Below are 16,120 nucleotides of genomic sequence, written 5' to 3'. Positions count from 1 at the left end.
AACAAGGGTAACAAGTATTATTCAAAACCATTTAAAATTAAAAATCATTACTCGCGCACTATCATAAATAAAATAATTAAATAGAATATATAAATTTACTGAATAAAATACAAATTTGATAATAATCCAAATGTCCAATAAATGATAAACAGACGATGCAACTGCGCATCATATCAAATACATGCGATTTCGTAATAGCTACAAAACACCATGTGTTATAACAACGCGACAAGGCACGAATGATTGTAGCTAGGGGTTGCCAAAGAACTCCTTGCAGGCGCATGCCTGCATGTCGCCGTCGCCCTCGCCCTCGCCGTCGCTGGAGGCGGTGTGCCGCAGCGCCTGCACCTGCCCCTGCAGACCCAGGATACGCAACTGCGCCTGCTCGAAGTTCTCGTTCAGTCGCTTGATCTGGCACTGCATGCGGCATTGCACCTGATACATAAATCATTAATAAATACTCATTATCGAAATTAAAAACAAACTACAAGTTTGTAAAAACAAACTTTAAGTCGCGTCAGAAACATAACAAAGTTTTCCTTCTGTTGCTCATAAATGCTCCATCATAATTACCAGAGTGACTTTACTGAATATCGTGATATCAAATCGCTGACATTTTCATTACCTCTTCGCGTTCCTTCTCAGCGTTCTTTACATTAGCTCTCGAGGCAGCAAGCTGTCTCTCTAGCTCGGCCACAGTAGTCTGCATACATCTGTTTCATAATATGACATTGAATTAATTTAAGTTTTTCATGTATCTAAATACTTAGGTTTAATAGCTGAAGATACCTCGGGGCCGAACAAGGTGGAAACTTATTGGTGTTGACTTAACGTATATTTTGCGTCAACGCCACTCTAATTAGTTGAGATGAACTTACTTCCGCACGGTCTCAGTGCGCTCGTTGGCGCGCTGCAGCGCCCGCGCCGCCTCATCCCGGTAGCGGTCCAGCTCGCCACCGAGCTGTGCGCACTCGTGCATCTTCTCGTGCAGCCGCTTCTCATGAGCCAGCACCGCTTCCTCCATACGGATCACGTTAGCCCTACAACGAAGAGCATTCTGTATCAACCGATATTTGTATTTTCACTTGCTTCCCTAAGTGTTGTCTGGACAACGAGTTCTCGTCCCTCAAATCTTGTTTCAACATAAACAATAGTTAAAATTAACAGTAACTATATGCTTCAATAAAACAAGTCAGATTGAACTTACTTCAGTCTTTCAATTTCACTCTTAAGACCCATATTGGTTTCTGTTAGTTGGGAAATTCGCTGCTGCAGGAGAGCTATTTGTTTTTCATCAGTGCCTTTTTCCGGAGTTTTCTCCGGCGGTTTGATGGTGTTGTGCAATAGAACATGCACCTTAAAAAAAATCACACAATTATTTTACGTCACTTTTTAATGTCTGTTAGAACTACCTTACTATTGCAAAAATAAAAAGTAAACAATTAAGAGAACCTTCTCCCTTGCGCAATTCAACTCCCTAGCCAATTGCTCGGCGTTGTGCTCGGCGATGGCCTGCGACTGCTGCGCGTCTTTCAATTTCATTTGAGTCGCCTTCAACAAGTCGGGGATCGGGGTCAACTCCTGCAGTTTTTCTTGGAATTTCAGCTGTCATGAAAAAAGGAAAATTAATAAATTAAAACATATATCTGTTTTGGCCGCCTATGGCCCAAATATTAAATTATACTAACACAATATTTCATACCATATTATTGTAGATAAAACTTACCTTAACCTTCTGTATCTCGAGGTTAATTTGTTCACTTATTCTTGTGTTGTCCATGTCCATCATGTCCATTTGTCGCTTCTGTTCCTCCACTAGTTGTTGTGCTTGCAGATACTAAAAATACATAATTCATATTAAGTTTGTAAAAAGCGAATATTAGCCTATTTTCTGATTAAGGTTAATTAGTACCAACTTTAACTCTGTAGTCTTGGAGCTGATCGTTTTGCTCCTTCATGAGCACTCTCAGCTCGTCGATCTCCTCCCGGGCCTCGCGATAGCATTGCTTCAGCATCCTGACGCTCACTTCTTGCTCGAAGGCCTCCTCCCGCGTGCCCAGCAGCATGTTGGTGTGCGTCGTCAGACCCTCGAACTTCATCTCCAACTCCCGCAGTTTGTTTCCCACCTCGCGATGTTGACATCTCTCCTTCTCCAACTCTTCTTTTTTCTTAAGGAGTTCCGCTCGGAGCATCGCACACTGAAATATGCTTAAAAAGTTAATCATTAAAATTTATATTCTATTCATGTCGTATATTCGACAGTGACGACTTTTCTATCGTTACAACATTTTCTTTTATTATAATAAAGACACTAAGGAACTGAACCTCTGCAACTTTAGTCTTAAAGCTTTCTTGCATCTGCGTCAACTGTATGGTTAGCCTCTGCACTTCCTTTTCAGCGGGAGTCTGTAACCAAACGGTGAAAATTAATAATAACATTCGTTTTAAATAAATAATATAAAACTTAAATATCGACAAATGATATTACCGGCGGAGCATTAGGATTGCACGGCGCAGGACACGGCGGACAGACACCGCACTGAAAGCAAATAAAACTTAAAATAAACTACTGTATATTCATATTAATTATTATTATATGAATATAATTTTGCCTTCAAAGTATGTATAAACTCTTTAAATGAAATCATTCAAATACGTAAACCACAAATCCATTAGGCTTAATGTGAATAGAGCATGTCACCGGCAGAGACTATATGCATGAGATAGTCTTCTGTGTAGTGTAGACACATACAATTACCTTCACAAAGGTCCGCTATTGTGAAAGCAAATTCGGACAAAGTCTATCGCCTATTTGTGACGACTTAAGAAATATTCGAAATGATTATGTTGAGAGGTACTGGAGGTAGATATGAAAATGATTCTTACATATTAAACTTTAATTATTCGGTTTTCGCGATGTCAAAACCGTACCAAATGATTATCATGATTAATAGATATTGCTATTACACGTAATATGTACTTTGTCGTCCATACATAAAGGCAGACACGCGTGTGATGGAGCCATTGTGTTTGCGACGCCGTACAATTCTGCCTTTGTCGTTAGTTGGCCGTGTAATGAACTCTCTGTACATTGTATATGTGATTTGTTATTTAATCTTCATTTAGAAATGGTAGATGATATCCACAGCGAGTGTAAAGATATAATAATAATGTATTAAGATGTTATTGAGTTACCGCTAAGTGTATGTTAGTCATGTTCATGTCAACCATATTGCGCCTTTTGTTAGGCTTGTCAGTGGGTAGGAATACTCACGGCCTTTGTCATAGGAGGTACCGGAGGTCCTCCACCCTGTAATAGCATGTATCAAATTAATGCCAAATTATATGGTATAATAATATCTTTTACATCTCATCTCATCTCATCTCATTTATCAAAGATAAATTCTATACGTTGTTATTGTCTTACATACATTAAAGAATTATTCAAAAATTTCTCGGCAATAGTTAATTATGTTTTGAAAGACCATCCTCCTGGTATCTTTTACCTTAAAGAAAGAAGCTGGGAAAGAGTAATTTACTTACAGCTTAGTTGCTTTCTAAAAACTACTTGGTTCGGATTGCTGTGCTTTGTGTTAGATGCTACAATAGTTATGTCAGCTGTATGTCAGCTATGTGTTGCTGACCGTCTGCTGCTGGAAGCAGGTGTTGGGTCCGCCGGCACTGCCGCCGCGGCACGCGCTCTCCCCTTCCTTCTTTGAAGACATTTCCGCTCGAATGTGACGAACTTCTAATTCTAATTCGCCCAGTTGCTTTGCCTTCAACAAATATCTTTCAATTTATCATATTATAGTTATGAGTGCTAGGAGATAAATATTATAATATGTCTCCTATGAAATTTTATGTGTGTCTTTTTTGTGAATTATTTAAAAAGACGAAAAAAAAAAGAAATTTAGATTTAAAGAAATAAAAAATATGTAAGCAATGAAACATACAAAGTTAACGCTGGAGTTTTTATAATTATCGAGTTTATCGATGAGCTCTTGTGGACTTTTTTCATTAATATTTTCTTCAATCTGAAACAATAATTATTTTATTACATCTTTAAATAAATGTATACATAATACAATTGTTTAATACAAAGAATATTCACCTCGTTTGTTTTTTGCTGACATGAAACGTCTTGGTTTATCGCAGTTGCATCGCCCTAAATAAGTAATTAAAATGTTATTTATTTAATCATTCGAGAGGAAGTGATTTTCGAACAAAAAATAGGCAGTTATCCATAACTACTTTCTTATAGAAAATAGAAAACCTTTCACAATAGAGTTTGAAACAAAATATCTGATAGCGATCTCACTACCTCAGGGTTATTCTTATCGAGTTTTTCGCTAAGGATTGAATTCTCAATGTTCAACAGTTTCAATTCCCCTTGCAACCTCTTGATCTGAGCGCGACACGTCTCCAAGTTCTGATCCTTTGTCATCAACTCCTTGTACAAAATATATCTGAAAAAATAAACTTACCGTGCTGTGAGCATGTTGTATACTTTACTTTTTCATATCAATTATATTTTTGAATCAAAAGTGTTGTTTCATGGTACTGGATTTTAAGTATTAAATAAAAGTCACGTTGACACATATCAAACAAAACATTTTTTTATATTAGATATCTTCGAAAAGGTCGTACATAAAGGAGTATATAAGTGTCGAATTTACTTCTAATTTTAGTAAAGGAATTTTTTTGCAATAAAAAATTCAAATGTGCGCTGTGCAAAGAAAAGATTTAATGAGGGAACCAATCCAATGCACTGATTCAATGATAGAATTAACTGTATTCAAGTACTTATTTCCTTAAAGGATGGTAACCATAAGGATAAGTTACAATATCCCGAAATACTTAATGGCTTAACTTTGACCACTATAAGAAGTTTAAAAATGAAAAGATATATTTAAAAAATGCAAATTAATTTCGGCAAACCTCTTGACTTCTAAATCGGCATTATCAGCGACTAACTTTTCCTGCATATCGTAGCTCTCGGTCAGTTTCCGGGTAAGGTCAATCTCCTTAAAAAAATAAAAAGGAACAAATCATCAGTGATGTATTTTGCTATTTTTTTATTAGGTACGATTAATTACAAGAGGCGCCGGTGTTACACGATTGACGTACAGATTTGCTTCGAGTGATGGTCCCGCCCGGCTGCGGCAGTCCTGGCATATTTGTGTGTCTGGCTACCCCCAGCGCGCCAGCAGGCGGGTACATCGTAAACTCTGGAAACATCGGCTCTGTAACAAACACTTTATGTTAATATTATAACTTAACATGAACTCGCAATTTTAGCAGCTACAGTGAGGTACACTTCAAACTTTACGGCGGCCGCCAATTTTACACGAAACTCCGCGCGCATAATATTTACAGTGCGGCGATTTTGATCAAAACAACCAACAATTCCTCGAATGTTGCCGACAATAATCGTAATCAAATAAAGTTCAACTGTCGCTAAATTCGATTGCGGCATCCATGAATAATGATCACTGATATATTCAGGAGCAAGCCTCGATGTTGTATACTAAAGTGATTAAAACCATCAGTTATAGTGGCGGTAGTTTGACCTTTGTGGTACGGGATTGTGTGAATATATAACATTTTATACTTAACTACAGTACTAATACTATTATGACTTATCAAATAACTTAAAATATTTTGAAGAACAAAATCTAGTAGCTGTCTACAGACGACTCGGGTAAGAAAATGCGCCCCTGAAAAGGGACACGGGAAACAATTTGCAAATGTATGGACGACGATTACCGGAAGGTCTCAGATAGGTAAAGGTGTATAATCATAAAGAAATAACAGAAAATATAACAATACGTACGCAATTTGTCCGCAACATTTGTCCAGTATGTTAAGATATTTTCACTACACAATGTAAAATAATAGCAATCTGATAAATGAGCAACAAAACAATGTCGGGAACAGTTGAGGTTATAGTATATGTTTAAATCACAAAGCTATTTCCTATAATAATATAAATATAAATGCACCTATTTAAATGTAAGTTTGAATTACAGCATTTTGTTGGCAGTCATTTTGTATTATTGTGTACACTTGAATTCTAATATTAATTAATGTGGTTTGGTTTGTCTCAAATAAATAAAAAAATTTACGTAGAACATTCACCGTATAAATTAGTCGACAGTTCATTGTTTTTAAAAGGATCTCCTTTAAATTTTTTGAATTGCTCGACTTCAGCACCGACAAGCTTCTGAATAGTTTTTGTGAGTCGGTCGAAGCGCTCCATCTCGCGGAGGAGAAGTTCATTGCGCTCTCCCAGCTCCTTAATGTCCGCTTCGTTCAAAACTGCTTTCTACGACAAGAACAAAAAATTATGTCTTATTAACTAGATATTTTTTTTATTTGACAATATTGATACATTTAAAAACACATATACAAAAAGATATGTCGTTTAATTTCCACCAATAAGTCGTTCACGTTCGCACTGAGATGGAAACGAAGTGTTACAGGTGACTCATTTGCTTAATCGACGCGTCATTTGTCACAACACGGACCGCTGGATAATCATAAAGACAACAGCAGTAAAATATTAAAGAGTGTTATTGTATACTGTAGGCGGCGGCCTCTCTAACATATCATGTGAATCTTTTATTCCAAAACTTAAGGTTTTTAAATGATTTCTAGTATAAAAACTTATTTCAGTACAATAATATATCTTTAACCTTTGTTACATTTACGACAAAAAAAAACTTTCTGAAAAAGGTATAGTGATTGTTATCTGATTCTGAAGACTTTTCCTTTTTGTGACTTTTCCAATTTGCTTATTTTATGTCATCTTTTCCTTGTGTTCCATTACGTATTTGTTTCCAATTACATCGCAAACATTTTCATCTTTGTACAGAATTTTATGAAAGACTTATTAGTGTACCTTTTGTAAATTAATCAATTTCGCCTTAGAATCTCTTATTATTTTGGCACTTTTTCTGGTATCGTGATGGACATCTTGCAATAATCGTAGCAGCGGATCATTTGTATCCATCTCGCCCGAACCTGCAAAAGTGATGTCTACCTACATTAACTATACCTTTCCTAGACTTAAGTAAATGAATAAAGAAACATTCGTTTGTAATAAAGAGTTTTCTTGATGTCCCAAATGTTTATATATGTATACAAAAGTACAGTCTTAATTATAAAGAAAAGTTTTATTTTACACAAATACTAATAAAAAGCTTGTTAAAATGAATTACTCACATGGTGACTTAGTTGGCCAAGATTTCTGTATAAAATAAATGGAATTAAATATACACATGTTGGTTTGAATGTCAACATTAACATAAATGATATTTGCAGCAGATATTTAGAGTAAATGACAAGGTTAAGCTTACTGAACAGTGCCGTGCCATCTCACATTTCTAATCACAATGTAAAATATTACACTATTTGCGGTACATATAAAATGTCATCTCTGACATTCAATTGTACCGTAATAAGTTTAGTTGAAATATTTTTTCATTTACCTTAGGCACTTTTGTTTGTTCACAACATTTGTCCGCTTTAGTTTTGGGGCTGCCGTGTATCTTCTGTCTGTCCATCTCAAGGTTCTTGGGATGGAGCAGAGATCGGACGCAAGTATTGGGCGTACGAGGCATCGTGTCCTCGTGGCTCGTCGCCGGCGTGTCGTCACCTCGATCAGGTTGCTTGTCTAGGCACAGTATCTCATTGACCTTACTATCCTTACGAAGACCCTGCAATCCCAAACATTGGTTAAAAAGAACCCCACTAGTAGTTAAAGAATAAACTTCTGGATACTGATTGGGTGCATTTGCACAGCTAAGAAGAACATGAAAATCTGTCGACGCGATTAAGCGATAGTTGTCAAAATATTACTCACTTACTTTAGTCAATTATATGTTTTATTATTTCTAAAAATGTCATGCAAACTGACTAAAATATCTTCATAGATGACAAAGGTTTTTGTGATGAAAATGTAACAGTAAATATCATATTTAAGCGAAGTTGTAAAGCAATTATCGCTGAAGTGAGTCCCATTACCCTATTTCAAGCTATATAACTGTGCTCGGTCTGAAACTTAATTAAGTTCTATATTTATATGCTAAAACAAGTCGACAAATTGACGAGCGCTTACACTGCAGCTTAGAATAAGTACTTGATAGAAAAGTGCAATGTTTGATATAAATTTACTGCCTATTATTAGTCTATAATAATTAGCGGATAGTAAAATAAATAAGTAAACAGCGGGAGCACTTTACGGATTTGATTTACTATTGAAATGGTTAATTTGAAGTGCACTCGTTGTGCAGCCTTGTGCTCCTCGCTTGAGACCACGACCGACCCGGTAAAATTGAATGTCACTTATAAATTTGTAACACCTAGTTAATAATAGTTAATAAATCCTGTTCATTTCCCGCCTACTTAAAAACTGTTACTTTTTTACATTATTGTCAATTTCGCGTGTGTAGAGTGCAGAAAAGATTTACAATAGTCCATTCAAAGCCTAGGCAGTTATCGCTTGGCGATATACAGAGTACTTCATTCCGCTCAATCTCCTTGTTCTTGTGCTTGGCCGATCCTCTGAGGTGCGAGAAATCTGGACTGCTGAATGTTTTGTCCACAACAATCGGGCTGATCGGAGACTGTTCTGACCTTGTGCCGGGCCGACTTCTCTTTACGTGGGCCTTTATATTCTACAAAGAAAACATTAATTACAACAAATAACAAACTTACTATATAAATTATAATCCAATTCTGCTTATTCATGTGATCAATACGTCGACAAAGTTTATTTGAAAGATGGTTTTTTAACGATTTTATTAAACAGGTATTTCGGTTGTGAAACTGATATAAGGACTTTGTTAATACCTGTTTTTCATTTTGTTACCAAAACCTTAATATGGGATATAACTAGTCATAAAAGAATTCCAGTACGTTTTTCATGAATTCGTAAAATGTAAATTCTATACGAAAAAGTAAATCAACAAATTAATTCACTTATAAAAAAATATAGCAAGAACGCAACAAAAACATTCTGCTATCAAAATGTAGACAAAATTGTTACTCACAATTTTAAACTTTATAGAATTTTTGCAATAGAATTCAATACATTGTGTAAAAATATTTTGATAAGTGCAGCCAACTAGATTCATCGTATAACCAGATCGTAGATAAAATAAATTGTTTTAGAGACTATGTTTCAAATTATTTTTATAGTAAACTAGCTTTTACCTACGTCTCCGTCCGCGAGGAATTAAAAAAAACTTAATTAGTTGCCCATGTATTCTTCCTAATAATGGTCTACATTTACGCCAAATTTGGGAGATCGTTTAGCTGTTTGGAGATACGTAGTAAGAAACATCCATCTAAACTAAACATTCGCATTTATAATAAGTACAAGATAAGTAAGATGATGATATCAACGTATGCTATTGAATACAGGTTTTATATTTATCACATTAAAATATAATACTTAATTACGATTCTAAAAGCTCTTTATATATTCTCCGTAATCATAATTACTTTTTTCAACATTTACTATAATTATGCTAAATAAATTAAGGTTTATAAAAAACAGTTTCCGTGTCGTTTAGTTAAATTCATATTTAAAGATTGCTGTGTACAGTCAAAGTTTAAGGTTTAGCTGTATCTATTTTAGTAGGGCGGAATAGTGCCGCTCAGAACATCCCGACCAACAGAACTTTGTGGCGTCTCCGAATTTTGTGACACGAAGCTCGGAGCACAATCATCATTATTGACAGGACGTGTAGGGATGCGAAGCCCACTGAGTACTCTCTGCGCAAACATGCGCTCCCAGCGAAACATGAACATAAAGTTTGAATATTGCATTTCTAGAGGACTCTGGTAATGTAAGACCTATGGCTGGACAATTACACACCTGGGAAGACTTGTGACATATTTAAAGGAGAAAAGGACACAGCCTGTGGGAAATAGACCATTATTCTTGGTGATATGCGCATAAACTGCCATAGTTACATATTTCTTGTATCTCATTTATTAAATGCTCTGCATCACACAAGGATATTGTAATAAAATAAATTGATATGTACAGTACCTTCATTTCTCCAATGACATAGGGCCTTTCGATAATTTTAATGAAATTATTATTCAATAAATATAGTAAAAATACAAAAATATATAATTGACATTTGTCACTTTGGTAAATTCTAGTTGCGCTTGAAGGTTGAATTACATTTGCTTAACTTTTTAAAAACAAATCAGTAAACAAAACTGGGTATTGAACGACGACGGTACGAGATGTAATGTAACATGTTACGCGGCGAGCAGTCAGTACGTAGTGTTACGGGGAAACAGAATTAAGATACCCGTATAAATTTTATAATAAATAACAAATCTGTAGCATTTGTGACGGCCATGATATTCATATATGGCCGTGGTGTATCACTTAACCTACTTACGCATATGTTTCTAGTTTAATTTAAGTACATAATATTTTAAGGAATTATAAATATATTATCTACTAATATGTCTACATATTAGTAGATAAAAGGAAGTTTTAGTTAATTGTATTATTTATTATTGTGTACATTTGATTGTACTATTAAGTTCGATGTCAGTGTGTCAATGAACCGCAAAAATGATAAAGTAACGAGCACAAATCACCTGATAAAGAGTTACCATTCTTTGATGAAGAATCAAAGTCGATCTAAACAGGAAACATGGCGGCGTTACATATAGTTTTGTCAAGTTGCAGATATAGCAATAGTGTACTAGTGTCATGACATTTGAGAATCACGGTTAGGTACAAATTGCAGTATATTTAGTTACATAATATCATAAGAGATAATATGCATACGTGTGATAAGAACTCAATGTGACAATAATGACGTCATACATACGTAACATTACTACAATTAATGTGTTTTTTTAAATATTATAGAAACATGTACATAAATATCAACATTTAGAAATATGCGTTGTCTATAGTGCGTTTTAAATTAGCCTCATTCTCAGCCTGCCTTATTGTACGGCACTTCTAAATTTGGCAAAAACTATTTTAGATTTTACTATAATCTGAAATCGTGTTTTTTGAAACCCTGAAAATTGCTACGTACTATAGCAATTCAAGTAAATTGAGCTCCAGCATAACTCAGCATTTTGTTAAACTTACAAAAATATATGTTCATAGTAATCCCAATACACCTACAGATATATACACGATAGATATTAGATCCGAGAGATCGGCCCAACGGTAAACGACCATAATATGCATTGATCTAGCAGATATATGTACAATGAAGGCATTATTCAATGTTAATATAAACAGTACTTACATAAAATCCCTAACATTAATTCGTTTAGCACATGAACTAAATTGTTGCATTTTGTAAAAGTCAGATGATTGTGTCACGTATTGTGAAGAGATAATGTTTATTATCCCTCGGCAATGTGTTCACCGGGTGTAAAGCATAAATGTCGCATTGGTAGAAAAATAGATAAAGCAGTTAATGCAATTAAAGTGATATGTAAGGCTTCGAGGAGTTAGGTGGCAGTACGCTGCCGGCATCCGAGGAGCTGAGTTGGAGAAAATGGCACAAGGTGAGTAATAAAATAAGTTTACCTCAAATTTGACTAACAAATTTACCAATACCTTAAATACTGTGGCTGTGCGCTGTCCCTGACTATTTTATTTCCTAGGACTATGTCCTACATCTATGCCAGGCGAGATCCGTAAAGACACCTTTTAAATAGTAAGAATAAACATCCATCCAAACTTTCGCGTTTATAATATTAGTCTGAATTAGTATGATTTCCAACGTTTTAACAGCAGAGTTTTATATTGCAAGTTTGTATCTCATTAAAAGGATTTTTGACATTGAATAGCATTAGAGATTATTCACGTCGTCCTATCCTTATCCTCACAAACCTTTTTTAACTGCTAAGCCTCTTCAACTTGTCTTACAGTGAATACATATTTTAACTCTTAGACCCCTTTCCCACTAGCTCGACTATGGCCGCAAGTCATTGCTCTTTCTAGGAGCAATCAATATGATTTCCACGGAGGTGGTGTGGACTCTCGTAAAATTGATAGTCGTGCAGCTTGTTACTTGGTGGAAAAGGCCTTTTATGTAGGCGATCAATGTGATCTTCGGCCCGTTAGTGTGACAAGTGAATAGTAAAATGCGAGTTCATAATGTAACAATAGAATTGATAATATCATGTAATTGTCTTTATATATCCTGCAAACATTCGTAGAAGTGTAAATATAGTACGCAGAAAGCACTTATTAAATGTTCTCGGAAACTAATTACATCAAATAATACATGAAGACCGCAGCGCACGAATTGTGGCTCCGATTTGTTGCGAGAAATATTGATGTGTCTAATTTATTATAACTAATTCACATTTACAACTTACTAATGAAATTGCACTAATTTTATTGCATGATTAATTTACACAACAAAAAGTGCTAAAAAACTAATACTTTAATTCCTCTAGAATATTTACTTGGCAGTGGCTTAACTTTTCATCTAGCTTGTATGACAGCACATAGCAAAGGGTTATCCTATCGCCACATACCAGCCGGATATATGTTAATCTACCCACGAGGATGCAGACTTTTAAACAGTATTAAATTATTTAGAGGAATATGATTTCTACAAAAAGTAACATAAAATATTTAAAACAATGTTAATATACGTAATATCTTTTTAAACTATTCACTGCTATAATGTCTCTGACTCGCATAGAGGCATCTGATGTTGCGCTAAATGTAAAATGTAAAAAGTAAAAATATAACTTTAACTTAATAAGTCTCGACTTAAGTCTCACTATATAATCTATGCGTTTATAAGACATTTCATAGTGTGACGCACTTGTATGGCTTCTGATATATGTACATGTACTAGTACACACATATGTATAGTATGGCGAAGACAATGCGTTTGACATCGGTATGCCAGTTAATCCGAATCCCTTGTGTACGTTCATAGCTGCTAGACTGCAGTTATCGGGAAATGGATCGCTGAACCAAATAACGTCAGCGTTGTCCTATTTCATAATTGCTTCCTTTGTATTTGAAACCTCCCGAAAATGTCAAAGTTAACTCTCCATTGTCATTGCATGGTCACTATACAGCTTCGCACCAATTAAGATCATTATTACAGTTCCATTTATAGCGAAATTAATATTATATTTAAAAAGTCGAGAGTATAACGTGACCATGGCATCCCTGTACTGTGCCTTACAATCTCCTTTGATAGTGCAACTTTCTTATTCATCAAAATCATACAACGCAATCTTGTACAGCGGACATAAAATTTAATTTAACTTTTCAATGTTAGAACTACACAAATGCTTACCTTTTTTCACATTTAATTCAATTCAATTTCATAAAGCATTCCTCTTTTCCTAAATGATTTAACTTAAAAGGAGCATATTTATCGTATTAAATATAAGCAAGTTGTAATTTATAGTTAGATGGTTATTAGTATATAAACACGCGTGACAAGTTGACAACCCCTATTGTGAGGAAATGGCGACATATCAGTGTATTCATTGTCACGATGTCAAGAAGGCCGCGTCGCCGCCCCGCCGCCCCGTCGCCATGCCGACACCGGCGCCCTCGCCGTGTCACTCTCCTCTGAACAATAGTAACCATGTATCGCTTCTTCACGTATAGAATTAGGATTTCTTTCAACCTTTCCCTTTTCCATCATTAACGGTAACATTTAAGGTCACATAAAAAGTGCACTATGACGCCATGTTCTATATAAATACTATATATTGGATGACATTACATATAGGCGAACAAGTACACCGGGTTTCTAATGAAATAAAATCATTTCTATATATAATATATTTTAAATTTGGTCTCTGCTCCAAAGTCCCTACAGACTAATAACACTAAAGCACGATAACTCGAAAACATATATTTTTATTTGAATGGTCGTTAGCACAGTAACAAATGAACACAAGAATAATTTCGACTCACAAACACATCTATAGGGATGTTCTTCAAGTGATTAGATCAGCGACGGTGACTATGATAACTAAGCAACTATACGCTATACAAATGTGCCGCGACGCGATAATATAATGATCCTGATAACGCTATGTAGTTGAAGGTTTTCTCTACGGTTTTATAATCGATCGACCTTAATTACATCTCCATAAATTAGTATGTAACATAAAGGGTGCATAATAATTATTTACATAAAATATGAACCGTTTTAAATACAGACTATTTTCAGCACTGCTCGGGTTTCATTATATTTCATGTCTGTTAAACTAAGTCGCTGTAGACAGATGTAGCAATGACACGATAGCTTTGCACCAGGTATGTGGGTGGTAGACGACGACATGGTATATAGGGGGTGGTGGAAAAATATAATAAATAAAATGCCACCCCATTACCAATTTCTTACATAATCACGATTAAACATTCATTTCTCCGGACCTCTTTTACAACGACTAAGTCCTGAAAAAGTTACTTGGTACTTATTAGTCAAATAAAGTGCTCGTTGGTGATTTGCGACCTCTATATAAGCTTTTAACTTTTAGCTGTAACCCAAACACTTTTGACACATAGTATTAAGTGTCTGTTTGCTTGGACATTTGAATATTTGATTGGTGATATACGACATATGGCAAAGAGGGCTTATTGCTTACGAAGCGTGCGAGGATGTGGAGGCGAAGTATTGTTAAATATTTTCAATTTGACTCCAAATATTCTAACAAAATAACAAATTATTTAGATACTTTAATATGTACATAGTGGCAGAATGTCATATAAAAAATGGTATTAAATTTGTTATCAAAAATCGTTAAAAGTTTTTGTTGAATTATGGTACAACGCTTATGGTAATGTGGTTATTTGTTACGTCAGTAAATACAGTCACGAGGTTTACACCGACCTGTGTGAGGACATAGCGTTTCTCTTTGTCCTATGTTATCAAAAAATAGTGATTAGTAAACAATTGGTTCAAACTAAGAAATACTTTTCGTATACGTGTAAAATAATGATTTAACTAATGACTTTAATTAAAACTTGCTTTTAATATTTTACAAATAATACAAAAGTAATATAAAATCGGCCTTAAAGTGAAAATTTTGTAAAAGAGTACGTAACTGAAATAAAACGTAAATGTTAAATAATTGATAATATTTAATATAAATTTTGCTATATATATGTAATACATGTACTGGTACATATGTATGTCGTTGGACTTGTCTAATTATTTGTACACAAAAGTATACAAATGATTGTGAATTACATGTACATGTACGTTTACAAACAATGTTTCTTAATTTGAAACGAATGCTTCTTAATCACTCCGCGCTCTATTTGATAAAAACACGTGCTTCATAAAGTGTGCGTCGTCGGTGGCGAAGGACTGATGTTACAAACAAATCCACCATAATATATTCGTGGCCTCCCATTCTGTACATTGTCATTTATAACTTATATTTTTTTTTTCATTTTTTTATGTAATAACGCTCTTGTACGAGTTACGACGTGGTTTATATAAAGTCGCAGATCGGAAGACAACTCACGTATATCGGAGCTTCTTTCACGCGCTGCGTACATTTCTCCCTAAACAATTTTTCTTTAAGTTGAAAAAAAGAATTTGAATAAAAGTGAGTTAACATGTTGAAACTGTTGTGTTTGTGCTGCTTGTTTTTTCTTTTAAATTTTGGTAAGTAATGAAAATTATTTTGTGACCATTTTATCACCTTTGCCTAAATTATATGCCATAATTTTTTCCATCAATGATTTTTTTTCTTTTTAGTTTATATTAATCTCACAAGGCATATGTATATATATATATATATATATATATATATATATATATATATATATATATAATAGTCAAATTTATGAAATAATTAATAATTCAAATAAATTATGGGGATCATTGACCGCTTTCTCGTTTGCAACATCTCCTGCGCGCTTTGTATAAAACTTAACTTTCATCTTCTAATTAACTTCATAAATGGTTAGGTAGTTACACAAATCATTTTACAGACATTTTTAGTTGTTTGTTTTTAAGTGTTTAAAAAGAAAAAAATATAATTATTAAAAACAAACTGCAACATAACCCTCAAAACCCCTAGATATTTTCCATCGTCGACATATTAAACATGTTACTTG

The 16,120-nt window shown here is 34.5% G+C and overlaps 2 protein-coding genes across 4 annotated transcripts in view; one reads left to right on the top strand and one right to left on the bottom strand.

The window, feature by feature from the left end:
* Window positions 1-81: 81 nt before the first annotated feature.
* On the bottom strand, window positions 82-10,169 carry LOC106113908 (early endosome antigen 1). Of its 2 annotated transcripts, none has more exons than XM_013306968.1 (22): window positions 10,061-10,169; window positions 8,472-8,678; window positions 7,491-7,718; window positions 7,225-7,249; window positions 6,902-7,023; window positions 6,139-6,325; window positions 5,128-5,243; window positions 4,939-5,024; window positions 4,322-4,466; window positions 4,112-4,165; window positions 3,954-4,034; window positions 3,645-3,776; window positions 3,275-3,310; window positions 2,489-2,539; window positions 2,326-2,406; window positions 1,917-2,198; window positions 1,727-1,837; window positions 1,453-1,605; window positions 1,208-1,356; window positions 879-1,040; window positions 626-713; window positions 82-435 (listed from the first exon to the last, which is right to left on the bottom strand). In XM_013306968.1, exons 1-22 carry the CDS (start codon window positions 10,064-10,066, stop codon window positions 250-252), a joined length of 2,688 nt encoding a protein of 895 aa, XP_013162422.1. In that variant the 5' UTR covers window positions 10,067-10,169; the 3' UTR covers window positions 82-249. The 2 variants fall into 2 exon arrangements, with proteins under 2 accessions (XP_013162422.1, XP_013162423.1); XM_013306969.1 differs by lacking the exon at window positions 10,061-10,169 and adding an exon at window positions 9,054-9,117.
* Window positions 10,170-11,499: 1,330 nt separating this feature from the next.
* Window positions 11,500-16,120, top strand: part of tan (C45 family peptidase tan) — a 19,062-nt gene continuing 14,441 nt past the window's right edge. Inside the window, exon 1 of one of the 2 annotated variants that reach the window (XM_013306886.1) lies at window positions 11,500-11,565. In XM_013306886.1, coding sequence (XP_013162340.1) covers window positions 11,556-11,565 — 10 coding nt within the window. In that variant the 5' untranslated portion in view covers window positions 11,500-11,555. Of the gene's footprint in view, window positions 11,566-15,330; window positions 15,666-16,120 lie in introns of those variants that run through there. The other variant, XM_013306884.1, reaches the window with a different exon arrangement.

This window comes from Papilio xuthus, unplaced genomic scaffold, assembly GCF_000836235.2.
Source record: "Papilio xuthus unplaced genomic scaffold, Pxut_1.1 DF828177.1, whole genome shotgun sequence".
Lineage (NCBI taxonomy): Eukaryota > Metazoa > Arthropoda > Insecta > Lepidoptera > Papilionidae > Papilio > Papilio xuthus.
The sequence above is the reverse complement of the archived record's forward strand: the minus strand, read 5'-3'. Positions and strand labels throughout refer to the sequence as shown.

Bases quoted from the DNA above. Each gene is read 5' to 3' on its own strand.
- LOC106113908 (XM_013306968.1), bottom strand. The intron at 4,467-4,938 runs GTTTGCCGAAAT...TTATTTTTTCAG, and splicing joins GCCGATTTAGAAGTCAAGAG to ATATATTTTGTACAAGGAGT. The intron at 436-625 runs GTAATGAAAATG...TTTATGTATCAG, and splicing joins CTGAGAAGGAACGCGAAGAG to GTGCAATGCCGCATGCAGTG.